This window comes from Eptesicus fuscus, chromosome 1, assembly GCF_027574615.1.
Source record: "Eptesicus fuscus isolate TK198812 chromosome 1, DD_ASM_mEF_20220401, whole genome shotgun sequence".
NCBI lineage: Eukaryota > Metazoa > Chordata > Mammalia > Chiroptera > Vespertilionidae > Eptesicus > Eptesicus fuscus.
The window spans coordinates 108,042,550-108,061,961 of NC_072473.1; the positions used below are offsets into that span (position 1 = coordinate 108,042,550).

The window sequence follows — 19,412 nt, forward strand, 5'->3', positions numbered from 1 at the left end:
CCTCTACTACTTACCAGGATAGCTAAAATTAAATAGATTTATAATATTAATTATTGGCAAGCATCTGCAGGATCTGGAACTCTCATTCACTGCAGGTGGTTGTATAACTTGGATAAAAGGATGCAAAACTGTATCTACTAAAACTAAACATATGCCTATAGCATGAGTCATTAAATTTACTGCTTTATATATATAAAAGACATGGGCATATAGGTCCTCAAAATCATATGTGAAAGGATGTTTAGCATACCTTTATTCATAATATTTTTAAATTAGAAACAACTTACAAATCTGCCTACAGGAAAATGGAAGAATGGTAGTAAATTCAAATAATGGAATACTACACACCTAAAAAAAAAGAGAAAAAATCCTGATATGAAAAATAATATGGGTTAATTTCATAGATATTATGCTGAGCAAAAGAAGTGAGACACAAATGAGAATACATCATATAAATCCACTGATATGAATTTCATGAACTGATGGTACTATCAATGATTATAAAGGTCAGAAAATTAAGAAATTCTGAGGGTAGTAGTCAGAAAGGGGGATGAAAGAAACTTCTAAAATCTTGAAAAAGATTCTACATCTTATATTGGATGTTACATATGTAAACAAGTTTGATCTCTACATTTACGTTTCATGCACAGGTGGAGTTAAATATAAGTGTTTTCTAGCACTGAAAGTCGCTTATTATTTGAGCTTGGGTTCCTCAACTTTCAGAGTCCATGCTAATCTCCATTATGTCATATTACCATCTGAAGATAAATAGTGCCATCAAGGTCTAATTCTACAGCTCAGTAACCCTGAAAAATGAAAGAGGATTTATCCTGATTAAGAATTCTGAAGAAATCATACTAACAATTCAATATAATTCACCAAATATTCTGCATAAAATATCATCTCAAATGGAGTACCATTTATGATTCAATAATTGGAATTTAAGAGGAAGTAAAAGAGTAGGCCTTTTGTTATTCTCAGTTTGTGGACTCAGTAGTAATACTGATAAACTATTGAAAAAGTAGGTGTTTACTTTTTCTACAAATATTTAAATTGTTTGGGTAATACCTGTAAATTTAAAGACTGTAAATTTTTAGCATAAACATACTTTAATATATTTTTATTGTTAATTTTAGAGAGAAAGGGAGAGAGAGAGAAAGATAGAAACATCAATGATGAGAGTCATTGATCGGCTTCCTCCTGCATACCCCACACTGGGGATCTAGCCTGCAACTCGGGCATGTGCCCTGACCAGTAATCAAACTGTGACTTCCTGATTCATAGGCTGATGCTCAACTACTGAGAAACACCAGCCAGGAAGCCTAAACATACTTTAACCCTTTGCACTCGCTTGCTTTTTTCTCGATTCCTTTATTCTACTCAGGATTTAATTTTGAAATACCCCAGATTTTACAAAGCGTGGCAGTAGAATAAAAAACTGGAGTTTCTTTTCATACAAACTTATTTATTTGGAATTTTTTATATTTCAAATTATTGATACATTCAAAGAGTATAAAAAGAGCTGCTACCGATGCTAACCGTGTCAAGTCACACTCGACATCCGAGTGCAAAAGGTTAAAAAGTGACTCATATATTGGGAAATGAGACATTAAAGTAATATGTAATCCTATATAATAAAAGGCTAATATGCAAATTGACCAAGCAGTGGAACGACCGGTCACTATGACACGCACTGACCACCTGGGGGCAGACATTCAATGCAGGAGCTGCCTCTGGTGGTCAGTGCGCTCCCACAGGGGGAATGCTGCTCAGCCAGAAGCCCTGAGCCGGGCTTACTGCAGGCAAGTGCAGTGGTGGTGGCAGGAGCCTCTCGCGTGGGGAGCGGGCCTAAGCCATCAATCAGACATCCACCGAGGGCTCCTGGACTGCGAGAGGGCACAGGCCGGGCTGAGGACCCCACCCCTGAGTGTACGAATTTTGTGCACCGGGCCTCTAGTTATTATATAAAAACACTGACCATGTTGAAGCCAAAATTAAAAATATTACCATTTATAATTACTCCAATGAAATGAAATGCTTTGACATATACTTAACAAAACATGTAGAAGATATTTATACTGAAAATTACAAAAAGTTGAAAGAAATCACAGACCTATATAGAAAGACATACTTTGTTCACTGACTGGAAAAATCAACATAGTAAAGATATCTATCCTCTTCAAACTAATATATAAGTTTAATGTGATTTCTGGCAAAATCTCAACATAGCTTCTTATAGACATAGAGGCCCAGTGCACGAAATTCATGCACGGGTAGGGTCCCCAGGCCTGGCCAGAACCTTCCTTCCCAGGTTGCTGGCTGCCTGCCAGGGCCTCCCTTTATTCTGTGCTGCCCCCCTGGTGGTCAGCGTACGTCATAGCGAGCAATCAAACTCCCAAGGGGACAATTTGCATATTATCCTTTTATACATATAGATAAGCCTACTCTAACATTTATGTGGAAAAGCCCAGGTCCTAGAATATCTAAAATAAAATTTTATCTTGACAAAAAAGTATAAAGTGGGAAGAATCACTTATACTTGATAGATATTAAGGCTTATCCTACCTAATAATAGAGTAATATACAAATTGACCGTACCTTTGCTATGCCCATGATTGGCCAGGAGGCGCCGGGGGGCGGGACTCGGGGTGGCCGATTGGGCCGGTGGGACGCTGAGCTCGCGTCGCCAGCGGCAGCGTGAGCTCAGCATCTGCGCCATGGCTGTACTGTGGCACAGAAAGCCCACATCCTGCCGCCGACCATCAAAAGCGGGGAGCTGGGTGTCCGCTCTGGCACCAGCGGACAGACACCCAGCTCCCCCGTGATCAAAAGTGAAAGTGGGGGAGCTGGGTGTCTGTCCACTCCGGCACCAGGCCAAAAGCCTCTGCCGGAGGCTTTTGAAAGGCCAGGTGCACCAACGGACAGACACCCAGCTCTCCCGCGATCGAAAACAAAAGCAGAGAAGCTGGGTGTCTGTCCGCTCCAGCACCAGGCCAAAAGCCTCCACTGGAGGCTTTTGAAAGGCCTGTTGCACCAGCGGACAGACACCCAGCTCCCCCGCGATTGAAAGCAGGTAGCTGTGTGTCCACTCCGGCACCAGCGGACCCCTTGCCATCAAAAGTGGGGAGCAGGCTGCTAGCAGTGTCCGCGGAGCATGCTAGGCTTTGTGGGGCAGTGGATATGGCCTGGATGGCAGGTTAGGCCTAGGGGACCCTACACGTGCATGATTTAATCATGCACTGGGCCTCTAGTATATTATATAGCTACTAGAGGCCTGGTGCACGAAATTCGTGCATGGGGGTGTGTGTCCCTCAGCCCGACCTGCACCCTCTTCAATCTGGGACCCCTCGGGGGATGTCCGATCGGGCCTAAACCAGCAGTCAGACATCCATCTCACAATCTGGGACTGCTGGCTCCTAACCGCTCACCTGCCTGCCTGCTTGATTGCCCCTAACCGCTTCTGCCTGCCAGCCTAACTGCTCCCCTGCCAGCCCGATCGCCCCCTAACCGCTCCCCTGCCGGCCTGATTGATGCCTAACTGCTCCCCTGCCAGCCCGATCGCCCCCAACTGCCCTCCCCTGCTGGCTTGATCGCCTCCAACTGCCCTCTTCTTCTGGCCTGTTCGCCCCCACATGCCCTCCCCTGCCAGCCTGGTCACCCACAACTACCCTCCCCTGCCAGCCATCTTGTGATGACATGAGGGCTTCGCGCAAGGGCATGAGGACCACCTAGGCTTTTATTAGAAGAGACTAAAGGCCCGGTGCACGAAATTCGTGCACGGTGGCGGGGGGGGGGGGGTGTCCCTCAGCCCGGCCTGCACCCTCTCACAATCCAGGACCCCTGGCGTAGGTTCCCTGGGCCTGGCCTGAGACCAGGGCCTATCGGGGCTTTCCTTCCCCCAGTTGCATGCAGCTGGCCCCATTCCCACCACTGCTACTGCTTGCCATCTGGGCAGTGCTGCCCCCCAACCCTGCCACTGGTGGCCTCCCTCTGCAGGTGACAGGCGTGGGGTGCAATGGCTTGGCTGGCCCGGGCCTCCCCCTGCGGGGTGATCACTGGCTGGCCGTACACCTGCCACAGAGTCACCGCCGTTGGCCTGGGCCTCCCTCTTCCTTTGCTGGGGGACGAGGGGCCATCTGCCTATCTGATCGCCCCTAACTGTTGGCCTGCCTACCTGATTGCCCCTAACTGCTTGTTGGGGGGCATGGCCAGCCCTGCAAGGGGCTGTCTGCCTACCTGATCGCCCCTAACCATTTGCCTGCCTATCTGATCACCCCTAACTGTGGCTCTGCCTACCTGATCACCCCTAACCACTCTGCCTGCCTGCCTGATCACCCCTAACCGCTTGCTTGGGGGAGGGGCCAGCCCGGCGAAGGGGTGTCTGCCTACCTGATTGTCCCTAACCACTGGTCTGCCTACTTGATCAACCCTAACCATTGGCCTGACTACCTGATCGCCCCTAACCACTTGCTTGCCTACCTGATCACCCCTAACCACTGGCCTGACTACCTGATCACCCCTAACTACTTGCTTGGGGGTGGGGCCAGCCCAGTGAGGGGCTGTCTGCCTACCTGATTGCCCCTAACTGCTGGCCTGACTACCTGATCATCCCTAACCACTCTGCCTGCCTGCCTGATTGCCCCTAACCACTTGCTTGGGGGTGGGGCCAGCCCGGCGAGGGGCTGTGGTGGTTCTGGTCTCTGGTCATTTCGCTTATGGTGGCTGGACTTTTATTATATAGGATAGTAATCAAGATAGTGTGATATTGGCAGAGGTATAGACATATAGCTCAATGGAACAGAACAGATGAATAAAAATATGCCCAACTGATCTTTGACAAAAGTACAAAATCAATTCAATGGTAAAAGGATGTCCTTTTTAACAAATGGGGCTGAATCAATTAGACCACCATAGGAAAAAAAATGAGCCTTGACCTAAAAGTCACACTTTATATAGTAACTGAAAATGGATCACGGTCTTGAGTGTAAAATTATAAAACTTTTAAGAAAAAACATAAGAGAAAATTTTAGGGATCTAGAGTTATTCAGAGTTCTAGCCTTGATACCAAAAACACAATCCATTAAAGGAAAAATGGGAGCAGGCCGTGGATGGGTCGGGGCCCTGCATGAGGTCTGGTGGCAGCAACATGGGGCTCCTAGGTGCGGGGTGTGCTGTGTGGTCCACAGTGCCGACCCGATGAGCAAGTGGACCAGCAAGTGGGGCCCTGCACACCTTCTACAAGAGCCACGGTGCAAAGAGCACTGGCTGGTCAAGGAGAAAGTGCCCGAGCTGACCAGCTTCAAGCTCAAGCCCTATGTGAAATACCTCGCCCTGGTGGGCACCGGGCACCGACAGGCCCCTGATGGCTGGCAGAGCAGCTCTTTTGTGAGGTGGTGGCCGCCATCAAGAAAGACTTTAGGGATGATCCCGAGTGCCTGGAGAAGCACAGCTTCGAGCCCACACAGGAGGACAAGCTCTTCCAGCTGTACCCCACAAGAACTTCCCACGCTAGCAACCAGCAGTACAAGTCTGGATCGCATATGGCCCCCTGCGTGACCGCAGCATCTCTTTCCCTTTACCTGGATTCTATTAAAGACCGTGGCTACCTTAAATAAATTTTTTAAAAAATTGGTTCTCATCAAAATTAAAAAGTTTCACTCTGTGGAAGCCCATGGGAAGAAGATGAAGATAATATACAGACTTGAAGAAACCATTTGCCAACCATATTATCTGACAAAGCACTAGGATCTATAAGATATAAAGAACTCTCAAAACTCAACAGTTGAAAACAATTAAATTAAAATATGGGCAAAAGACATTTCACTAAAGAAAATAGAGAGATGGCAATTCAACACATGAAAAAGATAAAACATCATTAGCCATTAGGGAAATGCAAATCCAAACCACAAGGAGATAACACTACATGCCTAACAGAATGGCAAAAAATAAAATAAAAAAAGATGTCAGTACTAAACACTGGCAAGGATGTGGGAAAGCTGAATCACTCACCCATTGCAGGTGAGAAGGTAAAATTTTACAGCCATTATGAAAAAAACAATTTGGTAAGTTCTTATAAAACTAAACATGCAATTACCAAATGAACCAGCAAATGCACTCTTAAAGCATTCATCCCAGATAAATGAAAATTTATCTCTACATAAAATCACATACATAAATGTTCATAGCAGCTCTATTTTCAATAGCCAAAAACTGAAGATAGCAAAGATATCTTTCAGTAGGTGAATGGTTAAACAAAGCATTCACCTAGTATATCAATACTATGGAATATAACTCAGCAGTAAAAAGTAGTAAACTGCTGAAACATGCAACAACTTGATGAATTTCCAGGGAATAATTCTGGAATTATTCAGAATAATTCTGAAAGAAAAAGTGAATCCCAAAAGTTTACATAGTTTACATTCCATTCATATAACATTACTGAAATTGCAACATTTTAGAAATGTAGAACACATTAGTGGTTGGCATGGGCTGGTGATGGGGTAGGGTGTGGGAGGGAAGTGTGTGTGGTTATAAAGGGGTAACAGGAGGAATTGTTGTGGTAATACAACTGTTTAGTATCTTGATTGTGGTAGTAAATACCCAAACCTATACATATAATAAACCTTTGAAGAACTAAATATACACACACATAAACAAATATAAGTAAAATAGGAAATATGAATAAGGTCAGTGAATTATATCAGCATCAATAGTCTAGTTGTGATATGATACTTTTGCAAAAAGTATCATTGAGGGAAACTGGGAAAAGTGTACATGGATATCCTTTGTATTACATTTTAAATCTGCATGTGAATCTGTAATAATCTCAGTAAAAAGTTCAATAAAAAATACAGGAGCAGAATCTTAAAAATCCCTGTAAAGACTCCTATCAAGAAACATTTCTCCTCTTCCCATGTATATAGTTACCTGTAGAAAACTGTCCTTGAACTATGGGGACCTTAGATCTATGGCTCTTCTACTTGTTCTAACAGATCACTTTAAATTTAGAAAGCAATAATGTTCTGAAAATAAAACCTTAAGGTCACAAACTACCATCTTAATTCTAGATTACTGTCAGGAAGAGTGAAGTATCTTTTATACTTTCATGTACTCCAAATGTTTAAATGGGCAGAATCTTAGATTCAATATCTTCTTTATACTCTACTGTGGTTGTGGACAAATATGCAATGAGGAAGCTAAGAACTAAACCTAAGGAGGACCAATCAAAACAATATGGGGAATGAGAACTCAGTGCTATTGAATTATACTTGGTTAGAGCTGATGGTGGCTTACACTAGGATGATTAAGAGTGGAAGAGGGTTGAGAATATCATGCTAAGTGAAATATGTAAGTCAGAGAAAGCTAAGAACCATATGATTTCACTCAATATGTGGGATATAAAACTGAAACTCACAGACACAGACCACAGGAAAGAGGGTGGGGTGGGTAGTAAAAGGTTAAAGGGGGCCAAATATATGATGCCCTTTCATGACATGGAAAAGATATGAGAGTAGCAGATTTGCAGAGTGGGGCAGAAGTATGATATGATGGATTAAGATTTCTATTTAGAATAAAGAAGTGGGATGTGTATTTGTAAAAAGTTCTCTAGCTGAAACCGGTTTGGCTCAGTGGATAGAGCGTCAGCCTGAGGACTGAAAGGTCCCGGGTTTGATTCCGGTCAAGGGCATGTACCTTGGTTGCGGGCACATCCCCAGTGGGGGGTGTACAAGAGGCAGCTGATCGATGTTTCTCTCTCATCGATGTTTCTAACTCTCTATCCCTCTCTCTTCCTCTCTGTAAAAAATCAATAAAATATATTTTTAAAAAAAGTTCTCTAGATCAGCGATATTCAACAGGTGTGCCACAGGAGGCATACTAGTGTGCCACAAAAAAATGTAAAACATTCAGTACTTGACTATTTAGTCAGCAGCACTGACCTCTTTTCCCTGTCAAATTAAAAAAAATATAACAGCCAACATAACAATAGCCGTCCGGTGTGAGTGAATCAAACTTAAACCTACTTTTTTTGTCAGATTGACAAAAAATATAATAGATATTTTTGGTGTACCAAAGAATTCTAATAATTAATTAGTTTATGTGTGCCATGAGATGAAAAAGGTTGAAAATCGCTGCTCTAGGTGATTTGGATATGCCTTTCTTTTTCTCCACATCACCAAGTTGAGAACCAACCAGCTACTGGAACATAGGGACTCTCTTACAGGAATGCATTTTCCATAAACTGAGGACATAACAGATTATTCAACTTCTACACAAAGGAAAGGAAGAATTTTTACCTAGAGAGATGACAGTCTCATAGTTTTCCTGCATTACTTCATTATAGAGGATCTTCTGAGTAGGGGCCAGTAATTTCCATTCTTCTTCGGAAAAATGCACAGCCACATCTTCAAATGTCAACAAACTCTAAAGAAGAGAATGGGTTTTAGTTCAGTATTTGCCACCACAGAAATCGTACTGTCACTCATTTCTGAATTACATGGTAGGTCAGTCACTGAAATTAAATGTATAAAATTTAGAGAGGAGCCGAAACTGGTTTGGCTCAGTGGATAGAGCGTCGGCCTGTGGACTTAGGGGTCCCAGGTTCGATTCCGGTCAAGGGCATGTACCTTGGTTACGGGCACATCCCCAGTAGGGGGTGTGCAAGAGGCAGCTGATCGATGTTTCTCTCATCGATGTTTCTAACTCTCTATCCCTCTCTCTTCCTCTCTGTAAAAAATCAATAAAATATATTTTTTAAAAAAACAACAACAACAACAAAAAAACAAAATTTAGAGAGGAAAAGTGAGTGGCAGAAAAGAAAGAAAAGAGATCAGTAAACAAGCTTGGGAGGTGCCCAATTCCCACTGTCCCAAGCCTAGCTGTGTAAAGGACATCTGAGGCTAACTCGGCTCAGAATACCTGCTGGGCACTGTGGGTCTTGGGCAGCAGAGAAAAGCACAGACAAGGTCACATTCAGGCTGCCTGAAAAATCTGGAATGTACAGCTCACCTGGGATTCAGGCAAGACGAGCTCAGTTGCCATCTTCCAGTTTGGGGTGCTTTTCTGCTCAGAAAAGGCTAGAATCTGTTGAGCAGGCACAGCTGTGGGTGGAAAGGAGCCAGAAAATTTCTCTTTTCTGTTTATGAATATCCTGAGCTGATTTGTAAAATATAGAATATCAGGACACCTTCAGTAAAGATAGTTCACCTTCATGTGTATGAATGTGTATGTAATGCCAAAAGTGGCCTTTTCATGGTAAATAAGAACCGAATATCCACCACTCCATAGAACCGGTTCCCCAGATTTCATGAGATAAATTATTAAAGGAAATTCATTATTTTTTCCTATCATAAAATAGTTTGTTCATTGGGCTGGGCAAGAATTAGAGATGTTTGAAAATGAGGGACTCAAGTTCTCCAGTGTATGGTAGGAAATGTGAAATGTTTTTGTCTATTATTATTTTTTCCTGGTGCATAATTCTCTTCCTCTTTTGTCACTTACAGCTCATTTCTGATCTACTTTCTCCTCTAACTTACAAGGGTCAGATGACCCCACCAGTCCCTATTCCATTTTCTCTCCAATTTCTAAGGAACAAGGTCCATGATATGAATACCAGGGTTCCATGGTTTGGATATCTCTGTACACCACACTGCTCCTCACCTTCACCCACCACTGACCTATTGTAGTCCCATATGAGACATCCTAACTGCTAGCATGGCTGGGCACCTGGAAAATTCCCATGATATTCTAGTTGAATCGATTACTATCACAGCTCCCAGAAGAGAATTATTATGAAGCTCCTCACCTCTTTCATATACAGGCTGGGTTTCTGTGTGAGTTTTCAAGCCCAGCTGTTCTTGTAGTACCTGGTATGCATTCCAACATTCTTTCTGGAACACACCCATTGCTTGGGGCTCTGCTGGCTTCCACTTAAAGCCTGGGACCTCTGCTGTTCCTCCCAAGATCACTGCCTCCTTTCCCAGGTCATGGACTGTGACCTAGAAATAATCCCCATCCTCATTAGCACAGAACTTACTTGCAGTTTTAGGCTGTGGTGGAGGAACGAACAAGAATAGAGCCCAGATTTAGGGAGTGTGTGACATTAAAGGAAGTATTAAAAAACCGTAAAGGTATTGTGCTACCCTTTTCTCACAAAGAACTATATACATCACGTGGGAAAATTAGGATAAAATAAAAAAGGCTGTGACTGCTGCTAGCCTCCACCCCTCCACATACTAGTACAGCCACAGCTCAGGCTACTAGCAGACTGGGTGCAGGCTGCCTGTTATGCTGCCTTCACTGGCTTGTTTCCTTGACTTAGACACTTGCCTGAGTGGATTTCTATATTTTAGTCTTATCTAAGGCATTAAATAAAAAAGGTTTTCCCTCTTTGTCAGATTTTCTAATCTCCTCATGGTTAGGAAAGGATTTCATGGAGAAAGGGGATGCAATGGGGAAAAAACTGGGCAAAGTTCAGCTCTAACCTCCCTCCTCAGGATTCAGTTGTAGTAAGACACAAAAATATATCCTGCCCTGTGTTCCTCAAGGTGAGCTCCTGAAGAAAGGGAGTGTGCTGCCATCTCCCCAGGGCATACCTTGGTCCCCCACTCACCAGCAAAGCCAAGGATAGATCACTAAGGGAGGGTAATGGAGGCTCTTTTCCTAGCCCAGAGATGTGTATTCCCAATACAGAGGGCACTACCCCTCAGCATCTTGATTCTCTCCACTTCTCTTTTGGCATTTTATTTCTTTCCATGTCCTTGCTTCCCATTTATTCTATTTCTTCTCCTCCTCTGCAGTCTCCCCAGAGTTGATTTATACTTCTGTTTGCTACCCTTGCTCTCCTTTGGTCTCTAAGTGCTGTCTGCCCGCCCCCTCCCGATTTTCTCCCCTTTCCCAATTTGTTCTTGCCTTTTAGTTCTGTTTCTAGGAAATCAAGTCCTATCTCCTTGGCCATGCCAGACTAGGCTCACCACACTCAATTTGCACTGGCCCTAAATAGGGAAAAATGCATTTCTTTTTGCTAAGGCCAGGAAAGACTGCCAGGAGCTCTGAAACCTGTAGACTATTGCTGCATATACGTGATTTCAGATCTCACCTAATTGTCCTAAAGCAGTGGTCGGCAAACTGCGGCTCGCGAGCCACATGCGGCTCTTTGGCCCCTTGAGTGTGGCTCTTCCACAAAATACCACGTGCAGGCGGGTGCGCACGTACAGTGTGATTGAAACTTCGTGGCCCATGCGCAGAAGTCGGTTTTTGGCTCTCAAATGAAATTTCAATCGTTGTACTGTTGATATTTGGCTCTGTTGACTAATGAGTTTGCCGACCACTGTCCTAAAGGAACAATGGAAGAGTGACCTAACCAAAATCATTCCCCCATTAATCTCCCAACCCATAAACATACCCACCCTTATCCTATTTCATTGTATGGGTGAGGAATCTTTTTTTCTCACCTCATTACTTATTCCACCAGGTTCTCTCTGAAAGCATTCCACTAGGGCCACAACCTCTTTGATGCTCTGTGGATGATACTTCTGTACCCAGTTCTGAATATCCCTGGGCAGAATGTTTAGGAACTGCTCTAGCACCAGCAGTTCCAAGATCTGTTCTTTTGAGTGGATCTCTGGCTTTAGCCACTGATGGCATAATTCCTGAAGTTGGTTGACAGCCTCGAGGGGTCCAGGTGCTTCCTGGTAACAGAAACTCCGGAATTGCTGGCGAGCATTCTCAAGACCAAGACTGTCCATGTGTGGGCTGAATTTCTTACTCTGACTGGAGCTCTCTTTCACAGACTCCTTAGTCTCCCACAAAGACTCCACGTGTGGGTATGAACATGCATTCATCTTCAGATGTCTCATCATAATTTGCTCTTGGAACTGTTTTTCTCCTATTTGTGACATTTTCCTGGTGCCACCTTTGACAACTGAGGCCTTGTCAGGTTTGGTACAAAACCAATGAATGGATCTTCTCCCCAAGGGCACTGAGGGAGGAGAGGAAAAAAGTGAAAGTCAAGATAAAAGCCACATGATATATATTTATTTGCTCTTTATAATTATCAGAGAAGAATGAACAGAAAAGTTCTGTCCTGCTTCCTCCTTAAAATCAACTGCCAAGAATTAGGACATTCATGATGGCAGATTACTTCAAAGTAACATGTTTCTCTCCTTTTCTGTTACTCAACTTTGAAACAAAGAACAGCTCAGAGAATACAGATGTCAACTGAAAACTGTTTGCTCAAAGGCTGAGGAACAATTGGTAGGTGAAAAAAACTGGCACCCATTTGCTAAAAGGAGCTTTAAGACTATTTAATACTTAATCTGTGTTCTTCCTAACCCATCTTCACAAATAGGGCATATTTGAGTTTCTCTAAATTTTAACAGATCATTCAATCTTTTGTCTTTAGTCAGGGGGGAAATAACTTCTATGTCCCTTCATTCTCTTAAGAAGACTGAAGCCTTTACTTCATGGAACATTTGATAGTTTTCTTTCCATTACATTAACATGGGCAGGAGAACTGAGACAGGAAGATCAGAAAAGAAGTAAAGTATTCAGGAAAAAAAGTAACCTTATTCCTCTCAGCAAATATCCCCCGACTAAGCAACCAGATGTCCACAACATTTTTTGTTGGTACTTATAGGGGAAATTTATAAAGGACTCTGTGCAAATGTGTAACTGTGCATTCAATTTCTTGTTTACTTACTGGAAAAACTTCCATTTGTTTATAAGATATCTAAATGGCAGATTTTTAAAAAAAGGAAATAAATAGTGATGGTTAAATTTCTTGAGACAGGAAGGGTCTAGTAAAGTTACTCCTTCTCCTGACTTTACATTTCTTCAGGGTCATTACAGATCTTTAAGCAAGGCTGAGGATAGCCTGGAAAGTCTGATTTTCCCTGAGGTGATCCACAAAAAGAGCAACAAATTTATTTCGAGGATACCACTGGTATTCAAAGAAATGGTTGGTTCTTTGCTGCTTATACAGGCTGAGGAGGTACAGGGACACCTCCTATATATTTCGTTTGTTTGTGGATTTTTTTTTTGTTGTTTTTACACTTATGTATTTATTTATTTATTTTTGTATTAAATTTTATTGGGGTGACATTAGTCAACATGAACATATAGGTTTCATGTGTCAATTACTAAGTTACACAGTCTGTATATAGGACCATGTGTCCACCACCCAAAGTAAAATCTTCTCCTGTCACCTCATATTAGGACCCCCTTCTCCCATCCTCCCTCCCTCTGGCAACCTCCTATATTTTTTAGCAGCAGAAGCTGTAATGACCCTTCCTCCAGGGATATGACCATAAGCCAGCAAAAACCGGAAAGTTTCCCTGGGTGCACTGGTAGTCATCACTGCCCCATCCCCCACCACTAATTCGCTACACCTTCTATGTCGACCACAAGGGTGACAATAAGCCCTGTGCACGTGGGCAGCCTCCGAGTGTGCTTCAGCAGCAACCCTGGATGATATTTGCACAGAGTACAAAGAGATCACTTCCGGAGGTTAGATGTGGAAATAGGAACCTGAATACCGGCCTCACAGAGAAAAGGTCCTGCCTGAACTCAGGCAGACGGCCGCCGGGCAAAGACGCCACCGCGAACTGGGGAAGGCTACATCCCCCATCCCCCACATCCCCACCCCCACCCCCACCCCCTCACCGCCTTGCAGGCTGCAACTGGCACGTGCGGCCCTTATCTCTCGAGCTGTCTAGACCAAATGCAAAGGGAAAATCGGGCTTCTCGATTACCTTCACGCGGCTCTGGCCTCCGTGGACGCCACTTCCCTCTTCCTCACTAGACTCTGAAGTCGCCACGCCTCCGGGGTACTCTGGGAAGAAAGCTCTCCGCGCCTGCGCCACTGCGGAGGCGGTGTCGGGAGCCTGTGACGCCTGGCCAGAGGAGCGCCAAGACTCAAAAGCGCAGGGAACTTGGAAGCTCAGTCTCCCATCCGTTCCCTCTATCTACCCAAGACTGTACCCCGACTCGCCATTTTAAGGTCGCGGGGTGTAGACCGGGCCCCAACCGGAAAAGGAAGACTCGTTTCCGGTGGCTTTGTGACAACCACGCCCAGCCATCTATCTTCCTTCCTCCACCTGTGCAGTCTTAGCCCAGCCTGCTAGGAACAATCCCTCGGGTCCTTTCCAACCTCCAACCTAGAAGGATTGCCTTTCTTCTCCCATTCAGCCCCTGATGCAAAAAAAGTTAATCCCATTGAGTCTCCAGACCAGCTGACAAAGGGTGCCATAATCCCCACAATCCCTCTTCTCTCTCTCTCTCTCTCCTCTCTCTCTCTCTCTCTCTCTCTCCCCACACACACGGATATTTTTTCATTTTTTAGTGCATTTTATTTTTTAATTTTATTTATTGTTTAAAGTATTACATATAGTAGTACATATATCTCCTTTTGTACCCATTGACCTTCCCCAGCCCCCATATTTTAAATCTTTGTTTTTAAGTTAAATCTTTATTGTTTAAAGTATTACATATGTCCCTCCCCCCCCCCCATTAATCCCTTTTAGCCTGCAACGCCCCCCCCCCCCACTCCAGGCCTCCACCACCCTATTGTCTGTGTCCATGGGTTATGCATATATGCATACAAGTTCTTTGGTTGATCTCTTCCCACCCACCCCCCTGGCTTCCCTCTGAGATTCAACTGTCTGTTCCATGGTTTTATGTCTCTGGATCTGTTTTGTTCATCAGTTTGTTTTGTTCATTAGATTCCACAAATGAGTGAGATCATGTGATGTTTATAGTTCTCTGACTGGCTTATTTTGCTTAACATATTTCTCTGCAGGTCCCACCATGCTGTCTCAAAGGGTAAGAGATCCTTCTTTTTTATAGCAGCGTAGTATTCCATGGTGTAAATGTACCACAGCTTTCTTATCCACTCATCTACTGATGGGCACTTGGGCTGTTTCCAGATCTAAGCTGTTGTAAATTGTGCTGCTATGAACATAGGGGTGCATACATTGTTTCTGATTGGTGTTTTGGGTCTCTTAGGATATATTCCTAGAAGTGGGATCACTGGGTCAAATGGCAGTTCTATATTTAATTTTGTGAAGAAACTCCATACTGTTTTCCATAATGGCTGCACTAGTCCATTGATGATAGAAAGAGTGGAAGGGAAGGTGGGGGGAGTGGGAGGGAGGGATAGAGAGACATAAATTGGTTGCCTCCCAGATGCAGCCCTCGTCTGGGCCTGGATCAACCTGCAACCCAGGTACATGCCCTTTCCCAGGAATGAACCCGAGACCCAGTGCACAGGCCAACACTTTTAACTACTGAGCGATACTGGCCAGGGCTTAATCTCTCCCTGACTTGAGTAAAGTGTTGCTAGTCCAGATTATTCCTACATCACTTTCCAGCTGCTGGCTGCCCTTTCTACAGGGAACCTCCCCGGTGAGGGCCACCGCCCCAAAAGTTGTCACTAGGCTTGTCCAGAGCCTCCTTTAGTAAGAGGCAGTTTGGTCCTGGGCAGGCTCCTCCCTTGATTAGGAACCACAGTCCTTTATGGGTTTTTTTTGTTTGTTCTTTGTCCTTTATGTTTTTAAAAAACTTTTCTGGTTCACTGGCACGTTCTTCTCAACTATTACTACTTTATTATTGTTAGATAGGTTTTAACCTCATGACATAGGTTCCATATATGTCAGACCCTGCACTAGGGTTTGATCTTAAAGTGTAGAGAGCAAGACAGAGACTTCCATGCCAGTTGTTACAGCAGTGTGGCTATCTTGATATCAGGATGCGCCTTAGACTCCATGTCTCGAGGGACCAGAAGGATAAAATCTGATCCCACCCCTCAAGTCTTGCCACAGCCCTCCATGTCCCCTACAGCCAGCCAGAGGGAAGGGACTACCTCTCACTAATCTATGTAAATCTCTTTCACCCATCTGACATAGTGTCTGACATATAGCAGACTGCTTTCTCCTTAGTGATCTGACATGAGACTTTTTACTGTAGCTCATATTCAGAATAACAGCAACATTTCTTAGGTGCCATAAGGTTATTTAAAGATATGATTACTCATGAAGAATGACATTCTTAAAAATTACACATTAAGAATGAAAAAAATTAAAAAGCCAATCAATCACGCTCCTTAAACACAGTTTGACATGTTATTTTGTAGAATAATTGTGTGTTTGATGTCATTTTATTTCAGTAAATGTGAGTCTTGGTAATTTTCTTTTCTATTTTTTAAAAAAGTATGATTGCCCTGGCTGGTGTTGCTCACAGAAGGTTTGATTCCAGGTCAAAGGAATAGGCCTGTGTTGCAGGTTTGATTCCCCCACACCAGTATGGGCATGTGCAGAGGCAACCAACCAATGTGTCTCTCTCACACCAATCTCTCTCACTCTCTCTCTCCTCCCCCCCACTCCCCCACACACAACTCTCTCCATTTCACTCTCCCTAAAATCAATGGAAAAATAACCTCAGGTGAGAGTTAACAAAAAGTTATATTATGTTTGGAACACTGAACAAGATCTACCTTCCTAAAAATTTTAAGTGCAGAGTGCAATATTGTTCAGATAGGCCCAGTGTGTAGAGCAGATCTCCAGAACTTATTCTGCTTGCATAATTGAAACTTTAATCCCACAGAGTAGCAACTCCCCATTTCCCCCTCCCTTAGTAACCACCATTCTACCCTGATTCTAAACAGTGTGACTATGACAACCCTGAGGATATACTCTTTTAACAACTTTCCTACACACCACACAGCAGTGTTAACTATGGCCATCATGTTGTACATTACCTCCCTAGTACTTGTTTATCTTACAACTGGACGTTTGTACCTTCCTCCAATATTAACTTATACATATTAGTTCATTATGGGACTTACTACCTTGATGAAGAATTTTCTGCTTAACTTTTAGTCTTGTCTTCCTAACCTGTGATTTTCCTAAAGCCCGAGACCCTGCATCCTCAGTACCTATGACAGTGATGGGCAACCTTTTGAGCTTGGTGTGTCAAACTTCGCCAAAAAACTGAGCATTACTCGGGTAGTGTGTCACTTTGAGGAAAAAACTAACTCCAAGACTCTAGTCGCAAATGTTTCATCCTCAGGAGCAGCAAATGTTTCATCCTCGGCATGCAGCCGCGTGTCATCAGAAATGGCTATGTGTGTCAGTGCTGACACGCATGTCATAGGTTCACCATCACTGACCTATGATGTTATCTAGAACATAATGGGCACCCAAAGACTATCAAAGAAATGAAACACTGTGGGCAGGAGACAGTGTACAAGAGAGCAAACAGGGTGACAGGATTGAAACGTCTATGAGTTTGAATGGGTGACCATGGACTTATAGACTAAGAGGGCCCTCATTCCCTTTTCCTGAGCTGTTCCTCCAGTCTCCCAACTCCAGATGCTCAGGACACAGAGCTGGCTGTCACATACCTCCCCGCCCCATATATAGTCAGTCATCTGAGACTGTGGATTCAGCCTCTTAATTCCTCCCATATTCTTATCTTCTGTTTCATCTGCACACCACTGCCCTTAGCTCAGCCCACTTTCTCCTCTGCAGTAGCCTTCTCACTAATCTTACCGTCTCCCATCTTGTCTCTCCTAATCCCCATCCAGGAGCCAGAGTAAGCTTTCTAAAATGCACACCTCACCAGTACTTCTCAACTGGAGTCTATGATTTTTTTCTAGACTGCCGGATGAGGTTCCAACTCCATCAGTTAGATTACCAGACCCTCCATTACCTGGCCTCTGCCTAGCACTCTAGCTTTCCCTCCAGCCAGTCTGTGCTCTTCTCATCAGGTCTTTGTATGAGACATCCCTTCACCTGGGATGCTGTCCATAACACACTTGCTCAAATCCATGTGTAGGCTGGCAAAAGCACCCTCTTAGCATCTCAATTTTTGCTGAGAGCCTAAGGCCGAGGACAAAATCTCAAGTGGCAAGGACCTTCCATTCTAAAGTTATCTTGAACCTTACCTCACATCATTTGTAAAAGAAACCAACTCCAGAAAATGAGACCTCAATGTGTAAGGTAAAAAAATACAACTTTAAAATGAAAATGTAGAAATAGGTTCATGGTCTTGGGGTAGACAAAACGTTTCTTCACCAGAATTCAAACAGCACTAATAATAAAGGGGGAAGTAATAAGTTGAACTATGTAACACTTGGGCTATTATCTTCATCAAGGGACACCAGTAAGTGAGTGAAACCAGAAGCCAAGGAGTGGGAAGAGATATCTGTCGTACATTTTGGCAGTATTTAGAGAAGGTGAATAGCTACCAGTATAAACTGATGGCACAACCATTCATCTCCTAGGGTCCTAAGGAGTACCCTACAAAAGGAACCCTTAGCCTCCACAGTCATCGGACACAAGTCTTCAAGAAAATCTATTTAAACGTAAAGCAGAAGTAGAATGAACCAAATTTATTAATAACTTTGCATTGTAACCAAAAATTCACAGGAAATTATCGACAATGTTCAACTCTTGGGGCAGAAAGGAAATAAAATGAAAACTCTAATAACAAATAATTATAAAATCACAAACAGAACATTGAATACGTTTTGTGGCATGTGATCCAAGCTAGGCTTAAAGTTTGTAGCATTCAATGCTTTCATCATTCCAAAGGGCAAAGAAAGAAAACACAGAATTCACAGGAAGTACATTCGGGGTAGGGTCTCCACCCTTCTATAAGCCGCTCACTATTCCTAGTACTTGTGTGGTGGGTACTGTTCTCTGTCCTTCCCAGTACTTTATGAGATGGACATCTTCCCTTGCCCCTATCCTTTGGAAGTGCTCCACATTTCAGAAATGGGCTGTGTCCAAGGCTCAAATGATGCATAAACAAAGCAGTGGGTGCACAGGGGATTCTGACATGTAGTGTAAGTGGGAGTCAAGGGAAGTGCTTGTTGGCACTGTCAGGGAAGCTTCTGCGTAGTGCTCCAACTACTAGTCAGTGGCAATCAAACAGGAACAGCATAGCCATTTCCACGTGACTGAAATATTGCACAGATACAGGTCAATTGGGCACATCCCCATCTATGGGAATACTGACCCTAGAACCAAAAGGAATGCCAGCATTTATATGCTCCTTACTCAAACCGATATCGTGGTTGGCTGGGCACAAAGACATTTTCATCATAAAGATTAAACAAGACTTGCCTAGACAGAAAACAATCATGTGTAGAACAGTGGCAAGAGTCAGTGAATACTCTAGAATGTATGTGCCTTGGAAGATGAGTTTTAAACACAGCAAAATACAAAGTTGTTCTAATGCATAAGCTCAAACAAAACTGTTCTTCCAAGACAGCCTAGTGCAAGTTAAAGCTTTGGTAGATTCGTGTCACTTTGCTTAGGAACTGTTTCCCTCAAGAAATTCTCAAAGAATTCTTCTCTAAAGTGCATATTAAAGTGTGCTTTCTTTAGGACGCTTGTAGAACAATTGGTGCACTT

The 19,412-nt window shown here is 43.5% G+C and overlaps 1 protein-coding gene across 4 annotated transcripts in view; it reads right to left on the reverse strand.

Annotated features, from left to right (window-relative positions):
• The window catches only part of ZNF75D (zinc finger protein 75D), a 32,068-nt gene extending 18,055 nt beyond the window's left edge, over positions 1-14,013 (reverse strand). Inside the window, exons 1-5 of one of the 4 annotated variants that reach the window (XM_008161392.3) lie at positions 13,749-14,013; positions 11,451-11,977; positions 9,803-9,995; positions 9,007-9,098; positions 8,295-8,421 (exon numbers count right to left, since the gene is read on the reverse strand). In XM_008161392.3, the coding sequence (XP_008159614.2) occupies positions 8,295-8,421; positions 9,007-9,098; positions 9,803-9,995; positions 11,451-11,897 (859 nt within the window). In that variant the 5' untranslated portion in view covers positions 11,898-11,977; positions 13,749-14,013. Of the gene's footprint in view, positions 1-8,294; positions 8,422-9,006; positions 9,099-9,802; positions 9,996-11,450; positions 11,978-13,748 lie in introns of those variants that run through there. The other 3 variants (XM_028138758.2, XM_028138760.2, XM_028138762.2) reach the window with 3 other exon arrangements.
• Positions 14,014-19,412: the final 5,399 nt, after the last annotated feature.